General features: G+C 37.5%; 2 protein-coding genes across 2 annotated transcripts; both read right to left on the bottom strand.

Annotated features, from left to right (window-relative positions):
- Window positions 1-1,149: 1,149 nt before the first annotated feature.
- LOC140795490 (DNA topoisomerase 1 alpha-like) lies at window positions 1,150-13,205 on the bottom strand. Its single transcript, XM_073148066.1, has 17 exons — window positions 12,501-13,205; window positions 12,298-12,347; window positions 8,474-9,785; window positions 8,132-8,326; window positions 6,462-6,542; window positions 5,908-5,967; window positions 5,680-5,774; window positions 5,421-5,577; window positions 5,217-5,342; window positions 3,195-3,275; window positions 3,014-3,104; window positions 2,785-2,939; window positions 2,327-2,395; window positions 2,153-2,242; window positions 1,953-2,056; window positions 1,709-1,877; window positions 1,150-1,507 (listed from the first exon to the last, which is right to left on the bottom strand). The coding sequence occupies exons 3-17, from the start codon at window positions 9,743-9,745 to the stop codon at window positions 1,439-1,441; spliced, it is 2,814 nt and encodes a 937-aa protein (XP_073004167.1). The 5' UTR covers window positions 9,746-9,785; window positions 12,298-12,347; window positions 12,501-13,205; the 3' UTR covers window positions 1,150-1,438.
- An 862-nt stretch (window positions 13,206-14,067) lies between these two features.
- Window positions 14,068-15,423, bottom strand: LOC140795491 (NAC domain-containing protein 35-like). Its single transcript, XM_073148067.1, has 3 exons — window positions 15,179-15,423; window positions 14,772-15,040; window positions 14,068-14,608 (listed from the first exon to the last, which is right to left on the bottom strand). Exons 1-3 carry the CDS (start codon window positions 15,375-15,377, stop codon window positions 14,249-14,251), a joined length of 828 nt encoding a protein of 275 aa, XP_073004168.1. The 5' UTR covers window positions 15,378-15,423; the 3' UTR covers window positions 14,068-14,248.
- Window positions 15,424-16,078: the final 655 nt, after the last annotated feature.

A 16,078-nucleotide genomic window follows, 5' to 3' on the forward strand; every position in this document is an offset into this window, starting at 1 on the left:
TGCATATATGAGAACATTTTTCTAGAGGTTTGCATCTCTTTTGCATTTTCAAGCTAGATTATCTGATTCTGTCCTACAGCTGCCTCCGGCTCAGGCTCAGCTTGAAATAAATTTTGAGCCGAGCTTGAGCCTGAAACGAGCCTATTATCGAGTCATTCAAGCCAAGCCGGATCAGGTTGGACCGAGCCAGATCGAGCCAAGCTGAGCACTACGGCAACTTGAGGAAGACGAGGCGGCTGGCACTGCGGCAACTTGAGGAAGACGAGGCGGCGGGTAGCTTGAGAAGAAGGAGGCAGCTGGCACCGCAGCATCACCACTCTCCGGAACGCCAATCTAATCGCCCTCATCCCCTTCTTCTCTATAGCCGTTGTCACCTCAGCAGTGAGCCAATTCAGAACGGATCTATCTCAACGAGTGGATCAAGGAGCTCTCGCATCCTCGTCGCCGCTACTGTGGCTCGACCGATGCAGCTTTTGTCGTCGGAGTCTCCCTCAAGCTTGGCGAAGGAGGACGAGGCGACCAACAACTTGAGGAGGTCGCCGACATCGCAGTATCACCACCCTCCGAAACGCCAATTCGATGCCGAAAGAGGAGGCAGGCTAGGGGTAAACGTGTGATTTGGACATTAGGAAATAGGGTTTTGTAAAAACTCTTTTATACCGAGCGTATGGAGTCGAGCCCGAGTGAGCCTGCTCCAACTTAGGCTCGACTTAATATTAATTTCGAGTCGATTTTAACGACTCAGGCTCAACTCATCTCTAATCAGCCGAGCCGAGCCGAGTCGCTCGTTTATTTTGACAGCCCGAGTCCTACAGTTACATCACACATAATGAATGTAGAGCTATCTTTTTCTGATTAGCTGCTAATAGAACATCGATCCTCTCAAGCTACAATGCATGGAAAAAATATCTACATGGAAAAAGTGGATAGTAGAAATCTTATCGATAATGTAACATGGTAGGAACATAATTGCCTTGAAGTTGACCAAAAGTTCAAAGGATGGAATTCTAATCCTTAGATCGGAACTCGGTCATCGTACAATACAATTATGAGGAAAAAGAAAATAGAAGGTTTCATCTCAGATTGACTTGCTTGCATTATCCAAGTCACTTAGAAGTGCTCATGAACCATAAGAATGGAATCAGTAAATAACTAAACAAGTCATTTTTGTATAAATATCTTAAATGTTTATACACTTGATATCCATTAACAACTCCTCGATTTCTCAGCTGATCTGAATAATTGAACATATGAGAAAACCTCCTACAATTAATGCCGGGCGTATCTTTCTCAAAGTAATGAGAACGAAGCAACAGAAACTTACAACACAGGAACTTCTTTCTTTTCCTAATTGAAATATGATTCAAGCAAAGGCTGAGAGGCTAGCAACATCTCCCACTTGCTTTCGATAATGAATGCATGCCAGCGAACCAGTGCTTTAGAATCTGTAGCTGGGGTCGACATCCATTGCCCATGCAAATTTTGCAAGAAGTGATTTGTTGAAAATCTGATGAGTTCAAACCATCAGTTCTTGAACCATACTAAGAAGGCAATATTGTCCACAAAAAGGAACACAGCTAGGAAGTGGTTCATATTGAATATAAACGTCGAAAATATATCTACTTGTAAGACAACAAGCAACTTTAAATAGACAAAAGCATAATGATTGCACGAAAATAACAAGGCATCATGATAAATGCTGCAATACCTTCTCAATGGGAACTTCATGGCGTTTGCACCATGCAACAGATATTCTAGGATCAAGGTAATTGATCTTAGATGTTCCCAATGCTACCGTCTTCAAATCCTCTTTTATTTTTTTATCCAATTCCATTTTCTCTATCTTCCCATCAATTTGAGTGAGCTTCTTCTCTAACCTGCAAGTTTGGTTTGCATGAGATGACATGCCATTCTTGAATGTATAAGCTGAATATTGCAGTCAAGTTCATTACACTTCAGGGGACAAGTTCTTCTTTGTCTTTCCTTCCTTATCTTTAAGTGGAGGCTTGCCTTTCCTGGCCCTACTTAAATCCACTCTCAATTCGTCCCTCTGGGCCTGTAGTGCATTATCAAAGAACACAGAAATATTTAATAAGGGAAAGAAAAAAAAACATAGATTAAGAAGCAATGAGGAAATTAAACAACAAAAAACCTTCAATTCATCTATCTTTTCATTCAATCTTGACATCTGGGACTCATGGGACTTCGAGACGCTACGCTGATGATTGCAAATGATAGCAACCTGTTTTGAAGAGAATCCATCACTTATTACCCTTATGCACATCTAAGAAACCAGTAGCTGGATAAAGGCATAATCAGTTCTTACCTCCTTGTTTGCCCGCTGATAGACAGCGATTTTTTCTGGAAGGGTGCCTTCCTTGGTTTCTTTGTTCAGCTGCCATGACATAGCACAGGTCAACACATGAAGGCAATAGTATTTAGTATCATTAGATGAACATTAAGAAGTCATTACAGTGAAATAGTGGGTTCTAGACAAATGAAAGAAGAGTTACAGCTAAAGTATAATCAACTTTAAAAAAAGAAATTGTCTAACTTGCAAGGAATGTTCAGTTTGCTATTGACGAACTCAATATTATGCATTAGTTGGCTGAACAGAAAGTATCAAAAGCAGGGTGATAATGAGTCAATAGAAAAGATAATAAGAATGACGATGAAATTAAATAAATATAATGGATAAACTTCACCTGCACATATTTGCTGCTTTTAATAAAAAGCACAGAGAGGAGCAAAAAATAAAGCAGGACTGCTGCAACTCATACTTACAATGTCATCCAGGGTAATAGAAGCATTATATGTACGAAACACTTTTGCAGTCAGGCCAGGCATGAGTTCTTTTAGATGTGCATTAAGTTTACTTGTATCAAGCAAGTCAAAGAGATCATCTCCATCAGTCTTTCTTTTTCCGTCACTTTTTTTAGCTAGAGATTCACAAACAACAATCAGAAACTAAGTATAGCAGCTTAAAATCAATTGAAAGAAATAATATAATTACCAGTTTGGAACTCCCCGATGGCTTTATATACAGGCAGTTCGACCTCCACTGTATTAAAGTATCTGATAGAATCTTTACCGAGGAAGTCAAACTGGAAAAAGGGGAAACAAATTGAAAGAGAATCAAATAGACATTGACAAGTATGTGGTCCAAGATATCATATCCAGGGAACCTATTTTACCTGTAACTTATTTGGAGGCACGCAGACAACATTCTCTACCTTCAAAGTACAGCAACCAACAGTATCAGCCTCATCATCATCCTGTGAAATATTCAGCCAAGATCAAAGAGTAGAATGTTAAGCATATGAATTTTGATGAACTATAATAGCCTGCTTCTGTTCAATATAAATGTCAGAAAAAGGAGAAAGGCATAGGTTAGACAGCAATATCCAAGACAAGATATAAAGAAAAGGTTATGTTGGACGGCAAAATGAGTTTTGGGTACTTCAGAAGACCACAATCACATAATGTCCATATGAGGACATGCTAGGCAAACTAGCACAATTAAATTGATGCATGCTGACAAAATCACAAAATCAGAAGACATAATTAGAACATATATATATATACAACTTTCTCCTTTAGAAAATTTGTACCTTCAATATAATATAAATTTTACGAAAAGCAATGAGTAAAGATAATTGAATATATAAAGGCAAGCTCCAGTCTTCTGAATATGATTGGATTAACAATGAGCAAATGACTTATTTCCAGTATTTAAATATGGTTAAACGAACATAACCACTGTCTTAATTTTCTTCATTCTGCACTCTCCTTTGCCTAGAGACCATCATTATCACAAACCAGAAGGTTTAACATTTGTATTACCAAATAAAGAAAAAAATTTGGCGTATAAACACCACTCATTTGACAAGCATCATTGATATTTCTAAACACCACTCAGTGGAAAGATCAAAGATGTTTATAATTAACATTACAGAATTGTGAAAATAACAGGATAAACAAATATTTTCAGTACTGTGTATTACAAAGTCAGGAGGATATTACAACATCGCGTGAATGAGTGAAGCTGCAAACAAGGGATAGAATGACAAAAGCAACTAAACCAACAGAAAAGAATAAAAAAAGAAAAAAGGAACTAACACCTAAGCCTGATGATCAGCCATGAGAATCAAAGAAGAAGCTGGAGGTGAAGCAGAAAAGAAATACTGTTGTGAAAGATGGCATTTTTATTAGCAGCTTGAAAAAAAAATTAAGAATAACATTAAGCTTTTCGAATAAAGAATTGAAGAATAACAGTTCACAATAAGGGGACAGTAATTTGAAACTATAATTTAGAAATAATCATAGAGGAAGCAAGAACAACATCAGGAATGAAATAGAGTGCTTTCTTGAATGTCAAACATACATGAAATCACTCAAGAAAAGAAGTGGGTTTGTTACCAAAAATCATGAATATGCACGAATGCTCTGTAGAAGTACTGCAATTGATTAGTGCAATCACATTAGCATAGTAAAGCAGATGTAAGATCACAATTGCCTTTTTGACACAGTTGCACAGGGCATCAGAGATAAACGCCCTGTCAGGTGGTGGCAACAAGCATTCAGTGAGTATGCATGTATGATATGGAGAAGTACTGGAATGAATTAGCATAGTAAAGCAGATACAAGATCATGATGGTCTTTGTGACACAGAGTTGCACAGGACATGAGAGATACACACTGTGGAGTGGTGAGAACAGGACAATAAGTGAGCAAAATAAAGCCCATCAAAATCTGATCTGAAGATTAGATTGCATAGATCTGAAATTCTAATGAGACAAGAGGATATGTTGATGAGAACAAGTTTGTGTTCAATTGCACAAAGAATTGCAAAGTTGAGAACCAACGAGCCCTTTCTGGGAGTCTTGACATCCACCTAGTGCTTATATTCAAAACAGAATTTCGTCATTGGATACAAGAACACAAAAGTAATAGGCAAATTAGCTGAATAACTTGCACAGTTCTCTTTTCCCTGACAAATGTTTGTAACACTAGGATATAACCAACAATTACAAATGCAAGAAAAAATCTACATGACATATGCTTGGGCAACAGGCAATGGACTGGCATTTCCAGTAAACTAAGGTACTATAATCAAGCAAATACCCTAAATAATTTGGAATATAGGATGTCACATCCTAGAATGGAAGAAAAAGGAATAATAGTGAAGCAACATCCAGAAGTAGACAATACAATACCTTTTCATTGCCTGCCCTAAGTGCTAGCTTATCTATGAGGTAAGTTGCCACCGCTATTTGCCTCTTCGTAGCATCTTTGCTAGTAAAATCCCTTGTATAATTTACACGAATGTTATGTATATAATCCTGCAAGAAGATATCAATTACAAACAAAGACTATAAGTACTTGGAATCAATAAGAAAGAGGGTAACTCAGTTTGTTACCTTTAATAGCCTAGACTTCTCGTATTTCTCTTTGTCACTTTGCCCTTTCAACGAGCTGCTTGCTGCCAAAAATACATACTTGAACTCTTTCGGATTTATGGGATCATTCCAGAATGCTAGCCATGTCACCGAGTTGTCGTGTTTCACTTCTTTCCACCTGCAAAGATACCACCAATGTTAAAGGCCTATAAATCCAGTATCTGCCAGTACTTCAAATCTTTCTATTTCACCTTAACATTTTTCTTTAGTTGGTCAGTACCTTTCACCAGGGATAGGACACTCAGGAACTGGAGCACCTTTTCCAATATTAATTGTGATATCCCTTGGTCGAATGCGCCGTTTCAGTTTTCCCATCTGACAATATAATTCCACCAAAAGTTTCAACAAAAATTGGCAGAATATACCAATTATGAGAACAGAACAAAAATTGTTTCCTGCAAGGTACAGTTTATTGCAGTTTAATTGTAGGTAATCTAGTATACTAGACCTTGGGATGCTCTCCACGGCCTCGGAATAAACCTGGTGGTTCAACTCTGAAATTACCAACCTGAAAAGAATGTAGGCATTCAGTATTAAGCATAATGGATATGGCAGAAGGAAGAAAGAAGGCTAGAAAAGACATTCACTTGATCATTGCATAAACCACAACATAGATATCATACTGAGGAAGATTAGTGATGGATGCAAAAGAAACGACAGAGAAGACCCTAATTTGATCACTTTGGTCATTGCATAAGCCAAACATATATATCATATCAAAGAAGACCACGGTACATGTTTGTAAACATCACCACACAGGGATTGAGACTCTAATTGACACATGAAACCAATTATAGCTAATTAGTCAATGGCATCAACTGCATAACTTCTAGACATTAAACCAAAAGAAGTTAAGAACTAATGTATCACATGAATATAATGAAATAACAAGAATCCAATGTGAACATAGACTAGATACATTTGTGTTATTAAACTAAATTGAAGCAGATAGGCAAACACCAATAATCTGAACTAGTTATTCAACAATAAGTGATAAATAACCTTTTCTTTCACACCATCAACAATAGCCCACATGTACTTCTCCTCCTGCTTCAGTTTCTCTTCTTTTACAATTTTCTTCTCCTGTAGAAGAAGAATATTCAAAGTCATTATGTATAGTCTACTAAACTATACAGATTAGGAAGAAAGTGATGAATTATAAATATTAGTAGGCATTGACCAACAATCACTAGAGCAAGGTGCTTCTCCCCTATAAAAGAAAAAGAAACTTAAACAGCCTAAATAAATGACATTTGGTATAATTTAGAGCAAAAGTCACATGGAAGGTGTCACTAAGTCTTGCCCCTTGCATCCAAGAGGTCATGGGTCCAAGTCTTGGAAACAAGTGTAAAAATTGAAATTGAGTGTAAGATTGCGTACATCTCAAGACCCTGCATAGATAGAAGCCTCGTGCGAACACCCTTTTTTTAGAAATTATAGAGCAAGTGAATAATATGACCACGGGGTGGGGGCCTAGGGGGCCGGGGGGGAGAGGGGGTGGATGGGTGGGAGGGGGGCGTTAAAACCTTGATATTTTGACTAATACAAAAACTAAGTTAAAGCACAGAGATTGAAAATAAACTGATGTAGCATTCTCACAGAAGAGCAAAATAATCTTACAACGTTGTTGGGATCACTACAACAAAAGGAAGGTTCATATGTCATCAATTAAAGATGGATAACAAGAAAAAGGAACTAGATATCACCTTCCAATCCATCACTTTCAGAGTGATTAGATATCAAAAAATGACAAGAGACATTTAAATGCGCAAGCACAAAGGTTTTCTCCACCCAAAAATAAATCATATGAGAATGCATGCTCTTGTCCAATCTAGGGGGCATCCTAGTGTGATGAGGCTTGTATCAATGCAAGGTATCAGCAGAGAAGATGTATGAAGTCTTACCCTCATTTAGTCCAATCTATTGAATCCACGAATACCCAGAAATTGCAGATTTTTTGGCCTCACACAATGTCAAAACTCTACATTCTAATTTCTAGATGCTCAGGATGATAACGACTCACGGAATGACACTTCCTGCAACATTGACGAGCTTTATGATTATACTACCTAGAACTGCTGCCAGTTGGCACGACCTTTTGGGATGCCATGAAAAAGAACTAACAATAGTTGTCCGACTATCCAAGTGCTAAACACTCCTCAGACAGCACCAAAGTTCTCTATCCTGAATCGCCTCATGTGGCACACTTGCTTATTGACTAACAAAAACAGAAACTGAAAAGGGTCATTACATTTCAGTATATATACAAATAACCAGTGTATAGAAGTGCTGTCAAATAAAGGTTTTATGAAGTTTGAATATATGTTGCTGTTCTGTTACAGTTCTTAGGGCTTTCAATTAACCTAGCAAGTTATTTTTGTTCCATCAAGAAATAGTCATACAGTCGGCATCTCCAAAAGAACAAAACTAGTTTGAAAGCCAAATAACATGGACAGAAACAATCCACAATGCCCATAGCAAAGCTAAAAACTGACTAAAAATGTCTACATGTCATAACATGTAGTGAACAAATGTAAATGTCTTTCTAGAAGGGAATTTCAGATAGATTTTGATATGACTATATTCGCATGCGAGATAAGTGCTGAATCATTGCGTTAGGTAATTAGACATCATAAGGGGGTTGATTTTACGGCTGGATGTATTGTGATTACCTCTGTAGTCATCTGCTTCTTTTTCTCCTTCTCCCCGAGATGCCATTCATATATTGGAGTAAAATCGCAGAGCTCAAATTTTTTAATAACATGGTTTCTACCAAGAATCTGTCTCCAATCATGCATAAAGTTCTCAATAAATTTTGTCTTGGTCGCATAATCTGTGTCCTTCATCACTGCAAACATTGTCGCAACCTGCAGTTCAAGAGTTTTAGAACAGACGATGAATGCAAAATTTGATAAATATAACACAACGATAGTAAATGTTAAATAGTGAAAGATAAAAAGCAAGACAAAGGATTTATCATAAAGAATGCAGACTAAAGAGCTTTCAGAAGTAACCTCCTCTTGTTCTGGAGTTAAATCAACCGGCTGTCCATTATATAGCATTTTGATCCCATGAGGCTTGTAAGGAGGAGGAAAAATGACGCCATTGTGAACCAAGGTGGTCCATTTCTTCCCTCCACCAGATCCAGGTGGAACCTTTAATGACTTGGAGAATTTCGAATTTTTCATTGTTTTCTTCATTTTCTTGCTATCCTTCTTAAACGGTGTAGTTTTATTTATAATCTTCTTTGCAGTTTGTTTGCCATCTGAGGACCCTGACATTTTCATCTTTTGTGCAAGAGGTATGTGGTCAGCATCATCTGTTTTTATCTCCTTTTTCGTGATTGCTTCATGCTTAACCTTAACAGAAGCAGAGGAATCCGAAACTTTTGCCCTCTTAACTGAAGAATCTGAATTACTAGGATCACCAAGAGGCCGCTTGTTTGAAACTTTTGGGGACCCCAAACTGCTATTTGCTTCTTTAGCATTTTGCTTAATCTTAGAAGCTGAAGCTTTCTCTCCAGATTCTGAATTTTTTGTAGATGCAACATTATTGGACTTCAATGAAAACCTGGAAAGCAATGGCTTCTCATCTTCCGAATCATCAGAATAGTCCTTACTGCTTGTATTTATCTTATGTGATGAAGATGAAGCAATCATATTCACTCGAGAGGAGCTTCCTTTCTCAACTGTAGCTGAGGAAAATTTAGAGCTCAATGGCTTATCATCATCAGAATCATCAGAAGGCTCAATTTTACTGGTCTTATCCAAGCTCTTAGTTTCTAATCTATGTTGTGGAGAACTTTTAATTACTTTTTCTGCAGGCATGGAATTGTTCCTCCGGACTGCCACTGAAGCTGGATTCAGTCTATGACTTAATGGTTTATCATCGTCTGAATCATCTGAAATCTCAGCTTGAGCAGAAGACCTCTTTAAACTAGTGTTATCCAAGCTAATAGTTGTAATTTTATGCCCAGATGAATGGTTGGACTGACCAGGTAATGTAGCCCGAGATACCAAGCTTGCTGAATTAGATTTCTCACTCGCTACCTTTAAATTAGAAGTCACCTTATTCCTTTGCAAGTTTGTGTTCTCAGCAGTAGGAGAACTTTGATCAGGGGATGTAACTTTTCCAAATGACACCTCACGTTTTTGAGAAGCTGATTTACTTGAAGCTGAGTTCAACTGTCCATGTTTGGACACATTTGTCCTTTTAAAGGTAATAGGACCATCATCATCTTCACCATTATCATAAAGAACTGGATTGATGCAACCATCAAGAGCCATTTTCTCCTCAACTGTCAGTCAATCATGAATCACATCAAACCTGCAAATACCATTTGTACTTATGAGTGTGAACAAAAATATGCAATGCTTCTACTTATGATGCAACTCAAAGTGGAGAAAGCATGTTAGCAATAAAATAATTTTTAATGTCTGTCTGGATTCTAATTAGATTTTATCTGATTGCCCCCCAATTGAAGACAAGGAAAGCAATCATCAAAATATAAGTGACAAGTCATTGAGCCTTATAACTAGACCAAAGATTAGCATGGAAACAACATAATATAATTACAAAGTGCAATGCCACACAAGGAGGATTAGGTATTCTGTTTGTACTGAACTGGAAGCTAATGTTCCAAAAGACATGGGGATTTCTAGAGGTCGCACTTGAGTGGACAGAAAAGGAAAAGAAATGGATATGGAAGTGGAGAAGGCTAGAAGTCCATTAAGATTCGATACCCACAAGGTAATATGGGGAAATAAACTGAAAGATTAAAACCTAGATTGGAGAAATAATATTTTTATTACCAAAATCAGGTGCCAAGAAAAGATAATGCAGTTTACTTGATTGGATGATTGAAAATGAGAAGCCTTTGAATCAACTCATTTGGATAAAATAATCATGAATTGTTTGTAGGTTTTCACAAGGCACAAGAAAATTGCAATGATGTAGAATTATATGAAGGGCTAAAATATGAAGGTGTGCAGTGCAGCATGAGGAATTTCACGTGTACTTTTTCCTACATGATTATAAGTTTGTCTTACTCCAACAAAATCAGGAACAATGTCCATAAAACCAAGAACCTAGAGATCTTTCAGCTTATACTGAAGTTTCAAATTGACTATTAGAGATGGATAGCCATTAGCATGTCAAAAATGATTGCAGCCAATCAAGTAAACCTGTTCACATTGATAATCAAGTGAGTAACGGAACTCAGGTGGGTGGCACCATCATCAATCTGTTGTTCTCAGTTCTCACATTGCAATCCAATGGTGTAAAGTGATTCTAGTATTCAAAACATCAGGGAGATGGAGATTATAATTTTCTTAAGCGGATTTAAATTTATGTTAATTTGTTTAGCTAAAATTAATGTGAGGTTGTGATTTAATCAAATAACAGAGAGTAGGAAGATCATGTTTTGAATCATTTGACGGTATGTCAATTGGCACATATCTCTTTTAGTGAATAGTGAATAGGTCCAAACAGGTAGATAAGAACAAGAAAGGGTTGCCATTCCATAGGTATGTCAATTCTAGTGTATTGTGTTTGTGCTGGACTTAGGCTTGTATTTGGTGTCTTAAATTGCTGCTATATGAGGGCTATGCTGATCATGTAGATGGCCAACCACCAAGTAAGCATGTCACAACAAGTAAATCTAGCAATAGAAGGGAGCAATACTCAATATAGAGGTTCAAATCCCTCATATTTCCTGTAGGATCCCTAGGAGTGCAAAGATCCAAAAAGGGTATTCTTAGCTTAGGATTTTATGATATAGAAGGAACATAAACAGTAACAGCTATCTTAATATGTAAGATAATGAATGACTAATTCATTCATTAGCAACTTATCTCTTCCTCTTTCATCTTCTTCTTTTCTGTTCTCTTCTCTCAAGTCATCTGTTGCCTATCATAAATCCATACCTTACCGAAGATCAAAGAAGGTACTTGTTTCCTCATCTATACCATAGAAGGAACCCTTCTCTTTGCTTCTACAGATCTGAGCTCAAATCATCCGCTATCATTAACTAAACACAATGATAAATTAGACTTTCTGTAGCCCTGAAGTCATTAAGCTATATTAGATTTAGATCCTAAGGAACACAACTGACTGCAACTAATACTCTCAAGAGTTCTTGAATCATGCACCTTCTCCATTCGTTTGTTGTTCTAACTGTTGTGCTCTTTAAAATGGCTGTTCTTGTATCCGGATAAAACTTGTCAAAAGGAAAGCATAATAAAATGGCTGTTCTTTCATCCTACTTATGTTGAAAATGAGTACAAAGACTGTAAATCCGAGTTACGAAAATTTCGCCAACACCAAATGATTCTCTTCTGCATATACGCAACCAGTGATGTAACTATGCTACTATAAATAATTGAAAATAATAGTTATGTGCTCTTACACATATTCTAGTCCATCTCTTGCTCCTAAAACAATTTGTGGCAGAGGATTTGACAAATAACTATCAACTTCGTTACACCCAAATGTTTTCTTCCTCATTTGCTGAATTGGTCTTACAAAAATAATGACATTATCTTTTATTTGTAAGTAAGATCAGAAATTACATTAACATGCAATTGATCGATACTAACCAAGAAACTAACATCCACTCATGAATGACTATAGTCTACTTAATAAAATATGGACATTAAATCCATACTAAACCAGAAGGCATAAATTGGATTACCACAATCTACTAAGAAGCTTGAAAAAAGGATTCGGAACCAAACTTTAGAATCGCCCAAAATATCGACGTTCTTCAATAATTAAATAGAAAACCAGATCGAGATAGGTTACAACGCAAGTCGAAACGAAACCGAAAAAAAAAACGTACCAAGAAACATCCACTTGGTGAGATTGCTGCCTCCTCTCTTGATAACCCACCTGACATCAAGAAATAACGCGAAAAGATCGAGAACTATTAGGGTTTCAGAACCAAGAATAGGAAAGAAAACGAAATCGAGCTCGAGAGAGATGATTCCGCTAAGGCTCCAGGAGAGAGGGTGAGAGGGGAAGGGATCGAGGGGGTAATCTTACGAAGAGGCGGCGGCGGCAGCGGCGGCGAGATCCGCAACGCGGTATCGACGACGGCGATGGCGGCGAGCGGCAGAGAGGAGAAAGCTAAGAGAGACGAGGAGATAGATAAACAAAGACGCCCCCCTTCTTTCTCTCCCTTTGCTTCTCTTTCTCTTTCTCTACACGCATAGCTACACCTCCTCCATAAATTGGAGCGAATTAACGGAGCTCCGAATAAAAACGAATCCGAAACCGACTCGGAGAGATTTTGGCTACTGGAAGGGTGACATTGGAATCCGACCCAACTTAGCGACCTATCACCTAATAATGTGTTTGAAGTTTGAACCCCTACATGGTCCAAAGCAGGTGGTTCAGGACCCAAAGTAGGGTTGTGTTGTGTAAGGCTTTGGCTTGGTGGTGGGAAGATTTATGTCATAGCTCATCGTCAGGTATCGTGGATACAATATTTGGGTCAAAAATAAAATTGGAATTGGACGAACATTAGGCTCGGACTCTGCTCATGCTGAAGGAGATTTTGATCGACTTGAATGCCTCTCAAGCTGAGGTTGTTCGAGTCAAGCTCTCAGGAACATAATGATGCTTTTTGATGCACTAAGGAATATCTTCAAACAGATTGACTGCATCGATGATCATTTACTTTAGGAGTTGCATTTTATGGGTTGCACACTAGCAAACCTCAGAGTACCTAAGTGGGCTCTCGCTACTAGTCCAGCTCTAACAGTTTGATTACTGGGATCAAAAGGTTTCTCCCAGTTGGCAATAGCAAGTCATACCTCACCCCTAGAGTGAGCACTAGTTCTCATCTCATAGTACTCCTATAGCTAAGCTATAGTGAGAGCTTGCAAGCTTTAGTGAGAGCTGTGCATCTCTCACTTTTGAAATAGAGCCAATTTTGGACATTCACCTTCAAGTGCAAAACCAACAATGATAGAAAAGATTGTCTCACACATTGGGCAAGGCTCATTTGACCCAATTTGAAGTCTATGGATTAGGACTTAGATAAGAATTCTATCCCCCACCCCCAGAATTTTCTAATTGAAAAGAAGAACTTGAATCCTAGGATTCAATTTGAGCTTAATTCCATAATATTATACATGGACCTAGTCGTGGCTTTTCTCGTTAAGATCAGACCACCAAATCCAGTAGTCTAAGGCCAGCCTAATTCTAATTCTTAGAATATCAAAACCTGCAGAGAGATACCAAATGCATTGATCAATAGGGCAAAGTCCCATTGAACACCCAAATGAAAGTTAGCTAGCAAAAACACTTTAAATTTTGGTTGAGACCATAAGGAGGTAAAATATATCTTTCACTTGAAATAATTTTCATACCAGGTGCCGGATAATTCAGACCAGGTTTAGCCAACAATTTCACTTTTAGCTTTTACAAAATAAATCAATAGGTTTTGGAAAATTTCACACATATACACCTTGCAAGTTTATCTTTTTAACATTATGGTGAAGAGATTTCTAAGTCTTATCATATCTTCACTGCACAAATAGCCAACCACATAGTTATTACTAATAGTACTTACTACCTGCTTGCAGTAGTTGTTATTCCGAGGCACTTTCCCCTGCAAGTCTTCTGACATTATTATTGGATGTCTGAAACTAAAATCCATCAAACAAGAGAGAATCCAAATTATCCATACCTCTTAACTCTCCTCCTCTCAAACACAAAGGAATCAAGAAGGCAAAAGAACCCTCATCTATATATCTATCTGAACTTAAATGACAACAACATTTGCTCTAGTGCAGTGGATTCCATTCCCAGATCTTATCCATGATTGATGTTAAAGAACTTGGTAGATTCAAGTAGGTTTCCTTGTCGCCTACTATGCCATTGAGTTCGAGTGAATTTTGTTCAAGTGAAGCTAATGTTTTGGAAGGAGTAGTTAACTGCGCCACTTGATCTTTGACCTTCTCCAACTCTGGTGATGAGGAGGACTCTTCTGCAAAGGTTCCATTAATGGAGGATCTTTCATGGATCTTCTTCTTCTTGTTATCGGATACAGTCTCTCTTGAAGGAGATTGATTAAAAGAGAGAGCGTGACGACGATGGTCTTCGATCTTTCCTCGCTTATATACTCGACAAATCGAGAGCTCAACCTGCCAAAATATGAACACATTTCATATTAAATTCTTCAAGATATAATGCAAATTAAGAATTTTAGTTAGTTCATTTTCATAATATTTTAGCTAAAAAGAGATCAAAGAATTATGAGCTACTACCATAGCATATGCAATACTAACTAGATGTTCCAAAACTTACCTTCTGATACTGATCTGTCTCACTAGGAGGTAACCTGTACTCGTTCATGATCCAACTAGTCCTGATGCCTTTAGGAGCCTTGCCGGTGTAAAAAACAAGCGTCTTCTTTACTCCGATGGGCTGTGAATTTTCCGACCGGATCATGCGGCTAGCCCCGGTGGCCTTCCAGTATCCCGAAGCAGTCACTCGGTTAGGTCGATCGCCATTTCGGTATTTTCGATCCCTAGGAACATAAAAGAACCATTCTTTCTCCCCTATCACCGCCATTGCTGTAAAACATAAAAAAAATATGTCGTAAAATTTTGTATATGTTAGAATATAAAAGATAAAAATTATGTATCGTTATCTAATAACTTAAGCTTTTAGAATAATAAAACATAAGGGGGGATAGAGTAAGTGCGAGAGACCAGGAAGCTCCCAAGGCTCGTAGCGATAGAGGTCGACGACGGTGATGAGCTCGACGTTGAAGCTCTTGCCTTGAACTTTACGACGGAGGTAGAACGCCACGAGCTCCTCCTCGGTGGGGTGGAAACGGAAACCGGGCATGACGACGTCGTGCTCATGCGCATCTCTTTCTCTCACGGCTGCTTCAATCTCCATGGACATAAGGAGTGGTGCAACTACTAGAATTATAATAGAGGAGGCAAGAAGACATACACAGAGTGATAGAGAAAGATAGTATGGCTTGTAGACTTTTAGTTGACACCTACCAGGAGAAAGATCAAGTTGCATGGATGAGGTTAAAGATATACCTTTCAAGCTAAGGACAACTTGGGATGGTCCCTCTTAGAGCTGTTATTGGCTCTCCCCATTTCCTTCTTTTGATGCAAACCTTGTCCTAAATTCTAGCCATGTCTTTAATTTCTTTTCTTTTTTTATTTTAAAAATGGATCAAATACACTCTGCGTTTTACTTTTAATTTTATTTATACCTTAGAATTTATCTTTCAACCCTGCTTTTTTAAGTTTAATTATCAAAAATATCTCAACTTTAATTTTTTTTTTCCAAGTCCAAACAGGCGTTACTCAGTATATTTTTTATGAGGAATACCATAGGTATCTAATTTTTTATTTTCTAAAATCTATGGAATATACTTCATTCTATTTCATATTATAGCGGTCAAATAATAAATACTCATAAGATAGAGTAAAAATAATACTAAAAAGCAAAACAGGAGGTATTTTCAATCAATTTCTTTTTATTTTCTTTCAATTGTAAGGCTAGTATGTCTGAAAGACTTTGATTTAGCCAAATGAAATATATATATATATATATATATATATATATATTTCATTAAGGTTTTTGTG

Source organism: Typha latifolia, chromosome 9 (genome assembly GCF_019914945.1).
Source record: "Typha latifolia isolate L0001 chromosome 9, TyphaL0001v2, whole genome shotgun sequence".
Taxonomy (NCBI): Eukaryota; Viridiplantae; Streptophyta; class Magnoliopsida; order Poales; family Typhaceae; genus Typha; species Typha latifolia.